Source organism: Vipera ursinii (genome assembly GCF_947247035.1).
Source record: "Vipera ursinii genome assembly, contig: SUPER_2_unloc_1, whole genome shotgun sequence".
In the NCBI taxonomy this organism is placed as follows: Eukaryota; Metazoa; Chordata; class Lepidosauria; order Squamata; family Viperidae; genus Vipera; species Vipera ursinii.
The window spans coordinates 60,654-72,422 of NW_028148453.1; the positions used below are offsets into that span (position 1 = coordinate 60,654).

The following is an 11,769-nucleotide window of genomic DNA, read 5'->3' on the forward strand; positions in this document are numbered from 1 at the left end:
CTATTCTAATTCTATTCTATTCTACTCTATTCTATTCTAATTCTATTCTATTCTATTCTATTCTACTCTTCTCTACACTAATTCTATTCTGTTCTATTCTATTCTATTCTATTCTATTCTATTCTATTCTATTCTACTCTTCTCTACACTAATTCTATTCTGTTCTATTCTATTCTACTCTAATTCTATTCTATTCTATTCTATTTACATGCCTTCACTACTTTTAAATATGGTTGCTTTGGCCTAGTTGCACAAGACTGGATTGGTCACCTGCATTGTTCTCTATGTATTCCAGTCTTTCCTTAGACACAAGGTGACCAGGTGACCTTGAGCCAGTCAGTCACTCTCAGCCCCAGAAAGGAGCCAATGGCAAATCACTTCTGAAAAACGTTGCCAAGAAGACCGCAGGGACACATCCAGGTGGTCACCAGGAGCCAACACTGACTTAAAGGCAGGGCTTTTTTTCTCATAGAACGCCCAGAACGGAGTTCCGGCACCTTTTTTGGATGGAACCTTGTAGGGTAGACAAGGCAGGTTGTGTGACGTGTGAGTTCCGGCACCTTTTTGGGATGGAAACTTGTAGGGTAGGCAAGGCAGGTTGTGTGACATGTGTGAGTTCCGGCACCTTTTTCTTTTACAAAAAAAAAAAAGCACTGCTTAAAGGTATCCAAAAAAAACGTGGATCCTTTCTTAAACAGAACTTCCCCACGTGCTCCAGACCCTATTTTAAGAAAGCTCTTTTTTTTTGCCCCAGGGCATCAAAAAAAACCAAAACAACAACAACAACAACAACAACAACAAAAATGATTCAGCAGTTTAAGAGCAAACAAAAAGCTCCCGTTGGCCAGAAGTCGGGCGAGTTTTTGTCGAAAAGAATAACCCAGCAGCCGCTTAAAGAGGAAACCGACGGCTCCTATCCGCACTTAAGTCGGGAGACGTTTGGTCGAAATAAGTCCGCCCAACTTCAGGAAGGCTCTGATTAAAAAAAAAAAAAAGGGAAGGCTCTGATTAAAAAAAAAACAAGTGCAATTCGACTCGCTTCCGGAGAGAGGCGTTTTCACACGACTCTGGAGAACCGACGCGCTTTCACACGACTCGGGAGAACCGAGGCGCGCGCCATCGGCCGCGGGGCAATCTCTCCCCGAAGAAAAAGCCCTCTGCACCCGCTCAGAGGACCTTCCTCCGCTCAGCCAGCCAGAGATCCTCGTCCTTTCGTAATCCGGGCCCAGCAAGCAGCCGCCAACGGAGCGCCCGGCGCCCGGCAGAGGGCTCTGGACCGCCGAGCGACGGGCTGGCCTCGCCGATCCGGGAGGAAGGGGACGATCTTCCAGCCGGACGGCGGGGTTATATCCGGAGACCGGTAAGCGGGCCTAGTGGGCGCAGCCGGGGGGGGGATTCCCTCCAATGCAGGAAGGAGCTACTTACACGCGACTTTGCAAAAAAGAAGGAAAAAAAAATACCCGCATCCCACCCCCACGGGGTTAGGTTAACCCTCCCCGGAGCTGCCGCCCTTTCGCACGTGTATCTAACTCGGGGCGAACGTCAAAGGAGAGCGAGAAGATCCGAAGCAAGCCAGAACGTGACGTCATAAAGAATTCAGAGGCTTTCCTTGGAAGTCGAGGCTCCTTGGCACACACACACACACACAAACACAAACACACACCCCTCCGGCCCCAGCATCTGGACTTCACAGTCCAAATTGGCCCTTACACAAACACACACACACACAAACACACACACCCCTCCGGCCCCAGCATCTGGACTTCACAGTCCCCATTGGCCCTTACACACACACACAAACACACACCCCTCCGGCCCCAGCATCTGGACTTCACAGTCCCCATTGGCCCTTACACAAACACACACACAAACACACACACACACCCCTCCGGCCCCAGCATCTGGACTTCACAGTCCCCATTGGCCCTTACACAAACACACACACAAACACACACACACACCCCTCCGGCCCCAGCATCTGGACTTCACAGTCCCCATTGGCCCTTACACACACACACACACACACACACACACACACCCCTCCGGCCCCAGCATCTGAACTTCACAGTCCCCATTGGCCCTTACACACACACACACCCCTCCGGCCCCAGCATCTGGACTTCACAGTCCCCATTGGCCCTTACACACACACACAAACACACACACACACCCCTCCGGCCCCAGCATCTGGACTTCACAGTCCCCATTGGCCCTTACACACACACACAAACACACACACACACCCCTCCGGCCCCAGCATCTGGACTTCACAGTCCCCATTGGCCCTTACACACTCACACACACACACACACACACACACCCCTCCGGCCCCAGCATCTGGACTTCACAGTCCCCATTGGCCCTTACACACACACACACACACACACAAACATACACACACACCCCTCCGGCCCCAGCATCTGTACTTCACAGTCCCCATTGGCCCTTACACACACACACACACACACACCCCTCCGGCCCCAGCATCTGAACTTCACAGTCCCCATTGGCCCTTACACACACACACACACACACACACCCCTCCGGCCCCAGCATCTGAACTTCACAGTCCCCATTGGCCCTTACACACACACACACCCCTCCGGCCCCAGCATCTGGACTTCACAGTCCCCATTGGCCCTTACACACACACACCCCCCTCCGGCCCCAGCATCTGGACTTCACAGTCCCCATTGGCCCTTACACACACACACACCCCTCCGGCCCCAGCATCTGGACTTCACAGTCCCCATCGGTCGCAGCCCGCAGGGTTGGGAATCGCCTTTCAGAGCACCAGGTGAGCCTATATAAATCCAAGCAAAGTAACCTCAAGAACTTGGCAACCTTTGAGAAAGCGCTCTGTACAAGGTCAGGGGCAAACTGTCTGTCCCCTGGTTGAAATCTCGGGCAGTGATGGATTGCAGAGCTCTAGCTGGGCACCGTGGGAGTTGGCTGGTTGGTTGGTTGGTTGGTTGATTGAATTTATATACCGCCCCAGGGCTTTTTTTTCCCATGGAACGCCCAGAACGGAGTTCCGGCACCTTTTTGGGATGGAACCTTGTAGGGTAGGCAAGGCGGGTTGTATGACATGTGTGAGTTCCGGCACCTTTTTGGGATGAAACCTTGTAGGGTAGGCAAGGCGGGTTGTATGACATGTGTGAGTTCCGGCACCTTTTTGGGATGAAACCTTGTAGGGTAGGCAAGGCGGGTTGTATGACATGTGTGAGTTCCGGCACCTTTTTGGGATGGAACCTTGTAGGGTAGGCAAGGCAGGTTGTATGACGTGTGTGAGTTCCGGCACCTTTTTGGGATGAAACCTTGTAGGGTAGGCAAGGCGGGTTGTATGACATGTGTGAGTTCCGGCACCTTTTTGGGATGAAACCTTGTAGGGTAGGCAAGGCGGGTTGTATGACATGTGTGAGTTCCGGCACCTTTTTGGGATGGAACCTTGTAGGGTAGGCAAGGCAGGTTGTATGACGTGTGTGAGTTCCGGCACCTTTTTGGGATGAAACCTTGTAGGGTAGGCAAGGCGGGTTGTATGACATGTGTGAGTTCCGGCACCTTTTTGGGATGGAACCTTGTAGGGTAGGCAAGGCGGGTTGTATGACATGTGTGAGTTCCGGCACCTTTTTGGGATGAAACCTTGTAGGGTAGGCAAGGCGGGTTGTATGACGTGTGTGAGTTCCGGCACCTTTTTGGGATGAAACCTTGTAGGGTAGGCAAGGCGGGTTGTATGACATGTGTGAGTTCCGGCACCTTTTTGGGATGAAACCTTGTAGGGTAGGCAAGGCGGGTTGTATGACATGTGTGAGTTCCGGCACCTTTTTGGGATGAAACCTTGTAGGGTAGGCAAGGCGGGTTGTATGACATGTGTGAGTTCCGGCACCTTTTTGGGATGAAACCTTGTAGGGTAGGCAAGGCGGGTTGTATGACATGTGTGAGTTCCGGCACCTTTTTGGGATGGAACCTTGTAGGGTAGGCAAGGCAGGTTGTATGACGTGTGTGAGTTCCGGCACCTTTTTGGGATGAAACCTTGTAGGGTAGGCAAGGCGGGTTGTATGACATGTGTGAGTTCCGGCACCTTTTTGGGATGTAACCTTGTAGGGTAGGCAAGGCGGGTTGTATGACATGTGTGAGTTCCGGCACCTTTTTGGGATGGAACCTTGTAGGGTAGGCAAGGCAGATTGTATGACGTGTGTGAGTTCCGGCACCTTTTTGGGATGAAACCTTGTAGGGTAGGCAAGGCGGGTTGTATGACATGTGTGAGTTCCGGCACCTTTTTGGGATGGAACCTTGTAGGGTAGGCAAGGCGGGTTGTATGACATGTGTGAGTTCCGGCACCTTTTTGGGATGAAACCTTGTAGGGTAGGCAAGGCGGGTTGTATGACATGTGTGAGTTCCGGCACCTTTTTGGGATGAAACCTTGTAGGGTAGGCAAGGCGGGTTGTATGACATGTGTGAGTTCCGGCACCTTTTTGGGATGGAACCTTGTAGGGTAGGCAAGGCAGGTTGTATGACGTGTGTGAGTTCCGGCACCTTTTTGGGATGAAACCTTGTAGGGTAGGCAAGGCGGGTTGTATGACATGTGTGAGTTCCGGCACCTTTTTGGGATGGAACCTTGTAGGGTAGGCAAGGCGGGTTGTATGACATGTGTGAGTTCCGGCACCTTTTTGGGATGAAACCTTGTAGGGTAGGCAAGGCGGGTTGTATGACGTGTGTGAGTTCCGGCACCTTTTTGGGATGAAACCTTGTAGGGTAGGCAAGGCGGGTTGTATGACATGTGTGAGTTCCGGCACCTTTTTGGGATGAAACCTTGTAGGGTAGGCAAGGCGGGTTGTATGACATGTGTGAGTTCCGGCACCTTTTTGGGATGAAACCTTGTAGGGTAGGCAAGGCGGGTTGTATGACATGTGTGAGTTCCGGCACCTTTTTGGGATGAAACCTTGTAGGGTAGGCAAGGCGGGTTGTATGACATGTGTGAGTTCCGGCACCTTTTTGGGATGGAACCTTGTAGGGTAGGCAAGGCAGGTTGTATGACGTGTGTGAGTTCCGGCACCTTTTTGGGATGAAACCTTGTAGGGTAGGCAAGGCGGGTTGTATGACATGTGTGAGTTCCGGCACCTTTTTGGGATGTAACCTTGTAGGGTAGGCAAGGCGGGTTGTATGACATGTGTGAGTTCCGGCACCTTTTTGGGATGGAACCTTGTAGGGTAGGCAAGGCAGATTGTATGACGTGTGTGAGTTCCGGCACCTTTTTGGGATGAAACCTTGTAGGGTAGGCAAGGCGGGTTGTATGACATGTGTGAGTTCCGGCACCTTTTTGGGATGGAACCTTGTAGGGTAGGCAAGGCGGGTTGTATGACATGTGTGAGTTCCGGCACCTTTTTGGGATGAAACCTTGTAGGGTAGGCAAGGCGGGTTGTATGACGTGTGTGAATTCCGGCACCTTTTTCTTTTACAAAAAAAGCACTGTCCCGCCCTATTCCCGAAGGACTCAGGGCGGTTCACAGGGCAAGTTAAAAACAATACAAAAAGAGAGAATAAAATGTTGTTGTTAGTTGCGAAGTCGTGTCCGACCCATAGCGACCCCATGGACAACGTTCCTCCAGGCCTTCCTGTCCTCTACCATCTTCTGGAGTCCATTTAAGCTCACACCTACTGCTTCAGTGACTCCATCCAGCCACCTCATTCTCTGTCGTTCCTTTCTTCTATTGCCCTCAATCTTTCCCAGCATTAGGCTCTTCTCCAGTGAGTCCTTCCTTCTCATTAGGTGGCCAAAGTATTTGAGTTTTAGCTTCAGGATCTGGCCTTCTAAAGAGCAGTCAGGACTGATCTCCTCTAGGACTGACCGGTTTGATCGCCTTGCAGTCCAAGGGACTCGCAGGAGTCTTCTCCAGCACCAGAGATCAAAGGCCTCAATTCTTTGGCGCTCAGCCTTTTTTATGGTCCAACTTTCACTGCCATACATCGCAACTGGGAAGACCATAGCCTTGACTATACGCACTTTTGTTGACAGGGTGATGTCTCTGCTTTTTAGTGTGTTGTCTAGATTTGCCATGGCTTTCCTCCCGAGGAGCAAGCGTCTTTTAATTTCTTGGCTACAGTCCCCATCTGCGGTGATCTTGGAGCCCAGGAAAATAAAATAAATATTAAATAGAATTAAATTAATACAAGCCCGCAAAATGAAGGTAACGTTAAAATTGAAATTTAAAATTAATTTAATTTAAAATCCCTCAGTCCAGGCCCAGACAATTCAAACAACCAGGTTTTTAAGTCCCGGCGAAACGAGCGAAGGTCCAGGGCAGTCCGAAGTTCCATCGGCAGTTCGTTCCAAAGGGCGGGCGCGCCCACAGAGAACGCCTTCCCCCTGGGAATCACCCGCCGGCAATCTCTAACCGGCGGAACCCTAAGGAGGCCCTCCCAGCACAGGACGATGGGAAGCTGATACTGGCAGCAGTTGCTCCCTAAGGTAATCCGGACCCATTCCATTTAGGGCTTTATAGGTCATCACCAGCACCTTGCAGTCTAAGGTGATCTGGATGGTGTGAAGGCCAGTGCTAACTTGGTACCTTTGGGTCGGTGTCTTGTTTTTCTTTTTTCCCCATTTCAGCCTACCTTGTATGGTTATGGCATGAAAGACATAAAAGACAACAATGTAATCATCCAACAAATAAATGTTAATCTAGGTTGCTATATTTTCTGTTATGCAAATTTGGGGCACACGGAATTAAATGCCTTTCAATATCCAATATATCTGTAATTACAAATAAATCTGCTCTGATTTAAAGGTAAAGGTAAAAGGTTCCCCCGCACATGCGTGCTAGTCGTTTCCGACTCTAGGGGCCGGTGCTCATCTCCGTTTCAAAGCCGAAGAGCCAGCGCTTGTCCGAGGACGTCTCCGTGGTCATATGGCCGGCATGACTAGACGCCAAAGACGCACGGAACGCTGTTACCTTCCCACCGGAGTGTTCCCTATTTTTCTACTTGCATTTTTACGTGCTTTCGAACTGCTAGGTTGGCAGAAGCTGGGACGAGTAACAGGCGCTCACTCTGCTACGCGGCACTCGGGATTCGACCAGCCAAACTGCTGACCTTCTGATCGACAAGCTCAGCGTCCTAACCCACTGAGCCACCGCGTCCCTGCTCTGATTTACCCTCACACAATACCTCTGCTCTGACATAAAAAATCCCACAATATTTGACCATTTCCATTTTTTAACCTTTTTTTTTAAAAAAAGCTTTCCTCACATTTTTAATGTCTTCCAGAAGCCAAAGAAAAGGGTGAACTATTTGGTCTGGGGGTTTTTTCCCATTTATTTAAGAAAGGGTTATTTTTGTGCAGGCTGTGTGTAAGAGATTGTGGGGCACTTAGGAAAGGTATGGAAGAGAGTTTAGCTCTAAACCAGTATTACTCGACCTTGGCAGCTTTAAGACGTGAGGGCTTCAACTTCCAGAGCACCCCCCTCCGGTGGCAGGGGGATTCTGGGAGTTGAAGTCCATACATCTTAAAGCTGCCAAGGGTGAGAAGCACTGGACCTCAAGAGAGTCTGTTTATCTCCTAAACAGAAAAGGGAGAGGAAATCTCGGAATGGGCAGCTTAACAGCCAGCATTGTTAAAACCGCTTTTAATATCCTTTTTCTAGCTGTGAAGGCATTGTGGTTCCCCAAACAGCCACATTTGAAGGAGCTGAGAGAGATTCCTGGATCTCCAATGGAGCAAAGTCCCGTCCTCCAGAACATAGATCCAGATTGCCAAGGTAAATTGGATTTTCCTTCAGTTATTGTGACTCAGGTCTTCAATTCACTGTTCAACTTCCAGATCCTGTTTTTTGGGTGTGTGTTTTTTTTTAACCATCCCCTGCAGAAGCCACTACCTATTTACACATTTTTAAAAATATAGGCCCCAACATTGTACAGGTAATCCTCAACTTACAACAGAAGCAACCTAGAATTAAGGAGAAACTTCCTGACAGTTAGAACAATTAACCAGTGGAAAAACCTGCCTCCAGAAGCTGTGAATGCACCAACACTGGAAGTTTTTAAGAAGAGACTGGACAGCCATTTGCCTGAAATGGTATAGGGTTTCCTGCCTGAGCAGGGGGTTGGACTAGATGACCTCCAAGGTCCCTTCCAACTTTACTATTATGATATGATATTACGATATGATATTGATTACTTTGATCAGTAGTTGATTTTAGACTCTCCTATTTGATTATTCTCACTTTTTTAGAATAACAGTTCTATATTGGAGTGCAAAATGTTGTTGTTGTTGTTGTTGTTATTATTATTATTATTATTATTATTATTATTATTATTATTATTATTATTATTATTATTATTATTTCATTTAGTGAGCGTTTGAAGTTACAACAGCACTGAAAATGATCATTTTTTCACACAACATCCTCACGGTCACGTGATCAAAATTCAGCCATTTGGCAACTGACTCATATTTATGACGGTGGCAGTGTCCCAGGGTCATGTGATCGCCTTTTGCAACCTTCTGACAAGCAAAGTCAATGGGGAAGCCAGATTCACTTAACAACACTGTTACCTAACTTGACAACTGCAGTGATTTACTTAAGAACGGTGGCAAGAAAGGTAAAATGGGCCAAAATTCACTTAACAGCTGTCTCACGTAGCAGCAAAATTTGGGGCTCAATTGTGGTCGATCAGATGGTTGGCAGTTTCGCGGGTCGAATCCCGAGTGCCGCGTAACAGAGTGAGCGCCTGTTACTCGTCCCAGCTTCTGCCAACCTAGCAGTTCCAAAGCACGTAAAAATGCAGGTAGAAAAATAGAGACCGCTACGGTGGGAAGGTAACAGCGTTCTGTGCGCCTTTGGCATCCAGTCATGCCGGCCACATGACCACGGAGACGTCCTCGGACAAGCGCTGGCTCTTCGGCTTTGAAACGGAGATGAGCACCGGCCCCTAGAGTCGGAAACGACTAGCACGCATGTGCGGGGGAACCTTTACCTTTACTTTACCTGTGGTTGTAAGTGAAGGACTACCTGTATGCCATTGCACAATAGTGCCTGATGTGGTATTGTGGTGTTGTATCCAAGGGGTTTCGATTTTGTTATAAGGGTGAAAAAATCTTTTTCCTCATCTATATGGGGTAATAACTTGGCTTAATTTTGTTCTTTCAGTACAGAAACCAAAGGTTCAGGAAGAAGAGAAGGAAGCAATTTCCAGTTTGGATAACTTTGAACCAGTAGGCCTACGCGAGAAATTGTTAAGCAAATCCAATTTTCACACTCCGGAGGAGGAAGAAAATTTGGAAGAACGGGCAAGTAAAACCATGACTCAGCCTCTTCACAATGGAGCCGGCGAGATAAGCAACGCAGATAAATGCAAGAGGCAACTTGTGTGCCGCCGATGCAGAAAAAGCTTCAGCAGTACCTTCAAACTTATTGCTCACAAGAGAATCCACACCGGAGCGAAACCGTATAAATGTCACCGTTGCAGGAAAAGCTTTGGCAAGAAATCAATTCTTGTTGCTCATCAGAGAATCCACCTGGGGGAGAAACCTTACCAATGTCGCGTATGTGGGAAAAGCTTTCGGCAGCTCTCGAGCCGCGTTGCCCACGAGCAAATCCATACCGAAGAAAAACCCTACGCCTGCCCGGAGTGCGGGAGGAACTTCCGTCTGAAATCTAGCTTGGTCGCCCACCAAAGAATCCACACAGGAGAAAAACCTTACGGGTGCTCTGAATGTGGGAGAAGCTTCAGTCAGAAATCGGCTCTGATTGCGCACGGGCGAACCCACAAAGGCGAGAAACCTTACCCTTGCTCGGTGTGCGGGAAAACTTTCAGCCAGAGCTCCAATCTCATTGCCCACAAGAGAATCCACACTGGGGAAAAACCCTACCCTTGTCCTCACTGTGGGAAGCGTTTCGCCTGCAGTTCAAGCCTCGTCCGGCACCAGAGGATCCATGTGGAAGACAAGCCGTACAGATGCGTGGCCTGCGGGAAAACCTTCCGCTGCAATTCGAGCCTCAGCAGACACCGGCGGACCCACACAGGGGAGAAGCCCCACGAATGCCCCGATTGTGGCAAAACCTTCAGCGTGAGCTCCCAACTCAGGGTGCATCGGAGGACCCATACGGGAGAGAAGCCCTATGAATGCTCAGAGTGTGGGAAAAACTTCAGCGTGAGAGCAAGCCTTAGCGCCCACCAGAGAATGCACGCAGGTACGAAGCCTTATAAATGTTCCGACTGTCCCAAAAAGCTTTATCTAAGGTCGAGCCTCACAGCCCACAAGAAAACACACGGAGAAAAGGCGTTCGATTGCATAGAATGTGGCAAAACCTTCACTTGCAGCTCCGGACTCGTCCGTCACCAGAGAATTCACACGGGGGAAAAACCCTTCAGTTGCGCAGACTGTGGGAAAAGCTTCATCCTGAGCGCCAACCTTATCGCACACCAGCGGACTCACACGGGAGAAAAGCCGTACCAGTGCTCCGAATGTGGCAAATTCTTCAGCGTGAGTTCTCAACTCCACGTCCATCAGAGAACCCACACTGGGGAAAAACCGTACGGGTGTTCGCATTGTAGCAAGAGCTTCACGTGCAACTCCGCCCTTATTAGGCATCTGAGGATCCACACCGGAGAGAAGCCGTTTCAGTGCTCGGAGTGTGGGAAAAGGTTCAATCTAAATTCGAATCTGATCGTCCATCAAAAAACCCACGCCGGAGGGAAGCCCTATAAATGCATTTACTGCGGGGAAAGTTTCTATACGAGGCCACATTTTGTCGAGCATCATAAAGCCAGACATTTGGATGCTCTAAATACGAAAACAGATGAAAGCAACGGTAATTCTAAATCCATTAATTACCAAATAAACTATGTAGGATGGGGTTGATAAAATTGGTGGGGAGGAGCCAGAATCCACTGGAAAACTTTACATCAGGGCTCTCCAAACTTGGCAACTTTAAGACTTGTGGACTTCAACTCCCAGAATTCCCCTCCCAGAATTCTGGGAGTTGGAAGTCCACAAGTCTTAAAGTTGCCAACTTTGGAGACCCCTGTTTTACACGAACCACTTTGCAATAAATATTCTGTTGCTTCTCACAGTGAGTCCTAAGCCTTATATTTGGACAGTGCTAGCCATTTCTTGGATGTTTAGGGATCCTAAAACTCCACCCTTCTTTGGGTTCTGCACCTATATTTTTAGGGAATTTCAAGGGAGGTAGAAAGTGCAGGGAGGGTGGGAAACCTCTTGCTTATCCACATAGCTCCAAAGTTGTAAAAATCAGACTAAGTCAATAAAAAAATCAACTTTTTTTTTAAAAAAATGGGAGAACACCATGGCCTTGTTTTTTTATATACAAAAAAAATACTTGTGATGCCCACAAACATCGTTTATTTCAGTGCCTGACTTTTTTTTGTTTTTAAAGTTACAACCAGAAGGGTGAGGTCCTGCAGCCTAAGGAATTCTGGGAGTTAAAGTCCACACATCTAAAGTTGCCAAGTTTGCAAAACATTGATCTATAACGCAGGGCTTTTCAACCTTTTCACCCATTGTACCACTTTTAGGATAAGGCAATATCCGAGTACCACCAGTCACCCAGCAAGGTGTCCAAAACTTGACCCAAAAAAAAGGAAAAAAATGATAAAGTACAAGTAGTCCTCGACTTACAACAATTTGCTTAGTGACTTTTTGAAGTTACAATGGCACTGAAAAGTGAATTATGACCATTTTCCACACTCATGACTGTTGCAGCATCCCCAGGGTCATGTGATTTACATTCGGATGCTTGGCAACTG

At 48.4% G+C, this 11,769-nt stretch overlaps 1 protein-coding gene across 1 annotated transcript; it reads left to right on the top strand.

Annotated features, from left to right (window-relative positions):
* Positions 1–6,164: 6,164 nt before the first annotated feature.
* LOC310637053 (uncharacterized protein) lies at positions 6,165–11,073 on the top strand. Its single transcript, XM_083379956.1, has 3 exons — positions 6,165–6,188; positions 7,644–7,757; positions 9,150–11,073. The coding sequence occupies exons 2-3, from the start codon at positions 7,712–7,714 to the stop codon at positions 10,862–10,864; spliced, it is 1,761 nt and encodes a 586-aa protein (XP_083236082.1). The 5' UTR covers positions 6,165–6,188; positions 7,644–7,711; the 3' UTR covers positions 10,865–11,073.
* Positions 11,074–11,769: the final 696 nt, after the last annotated feature.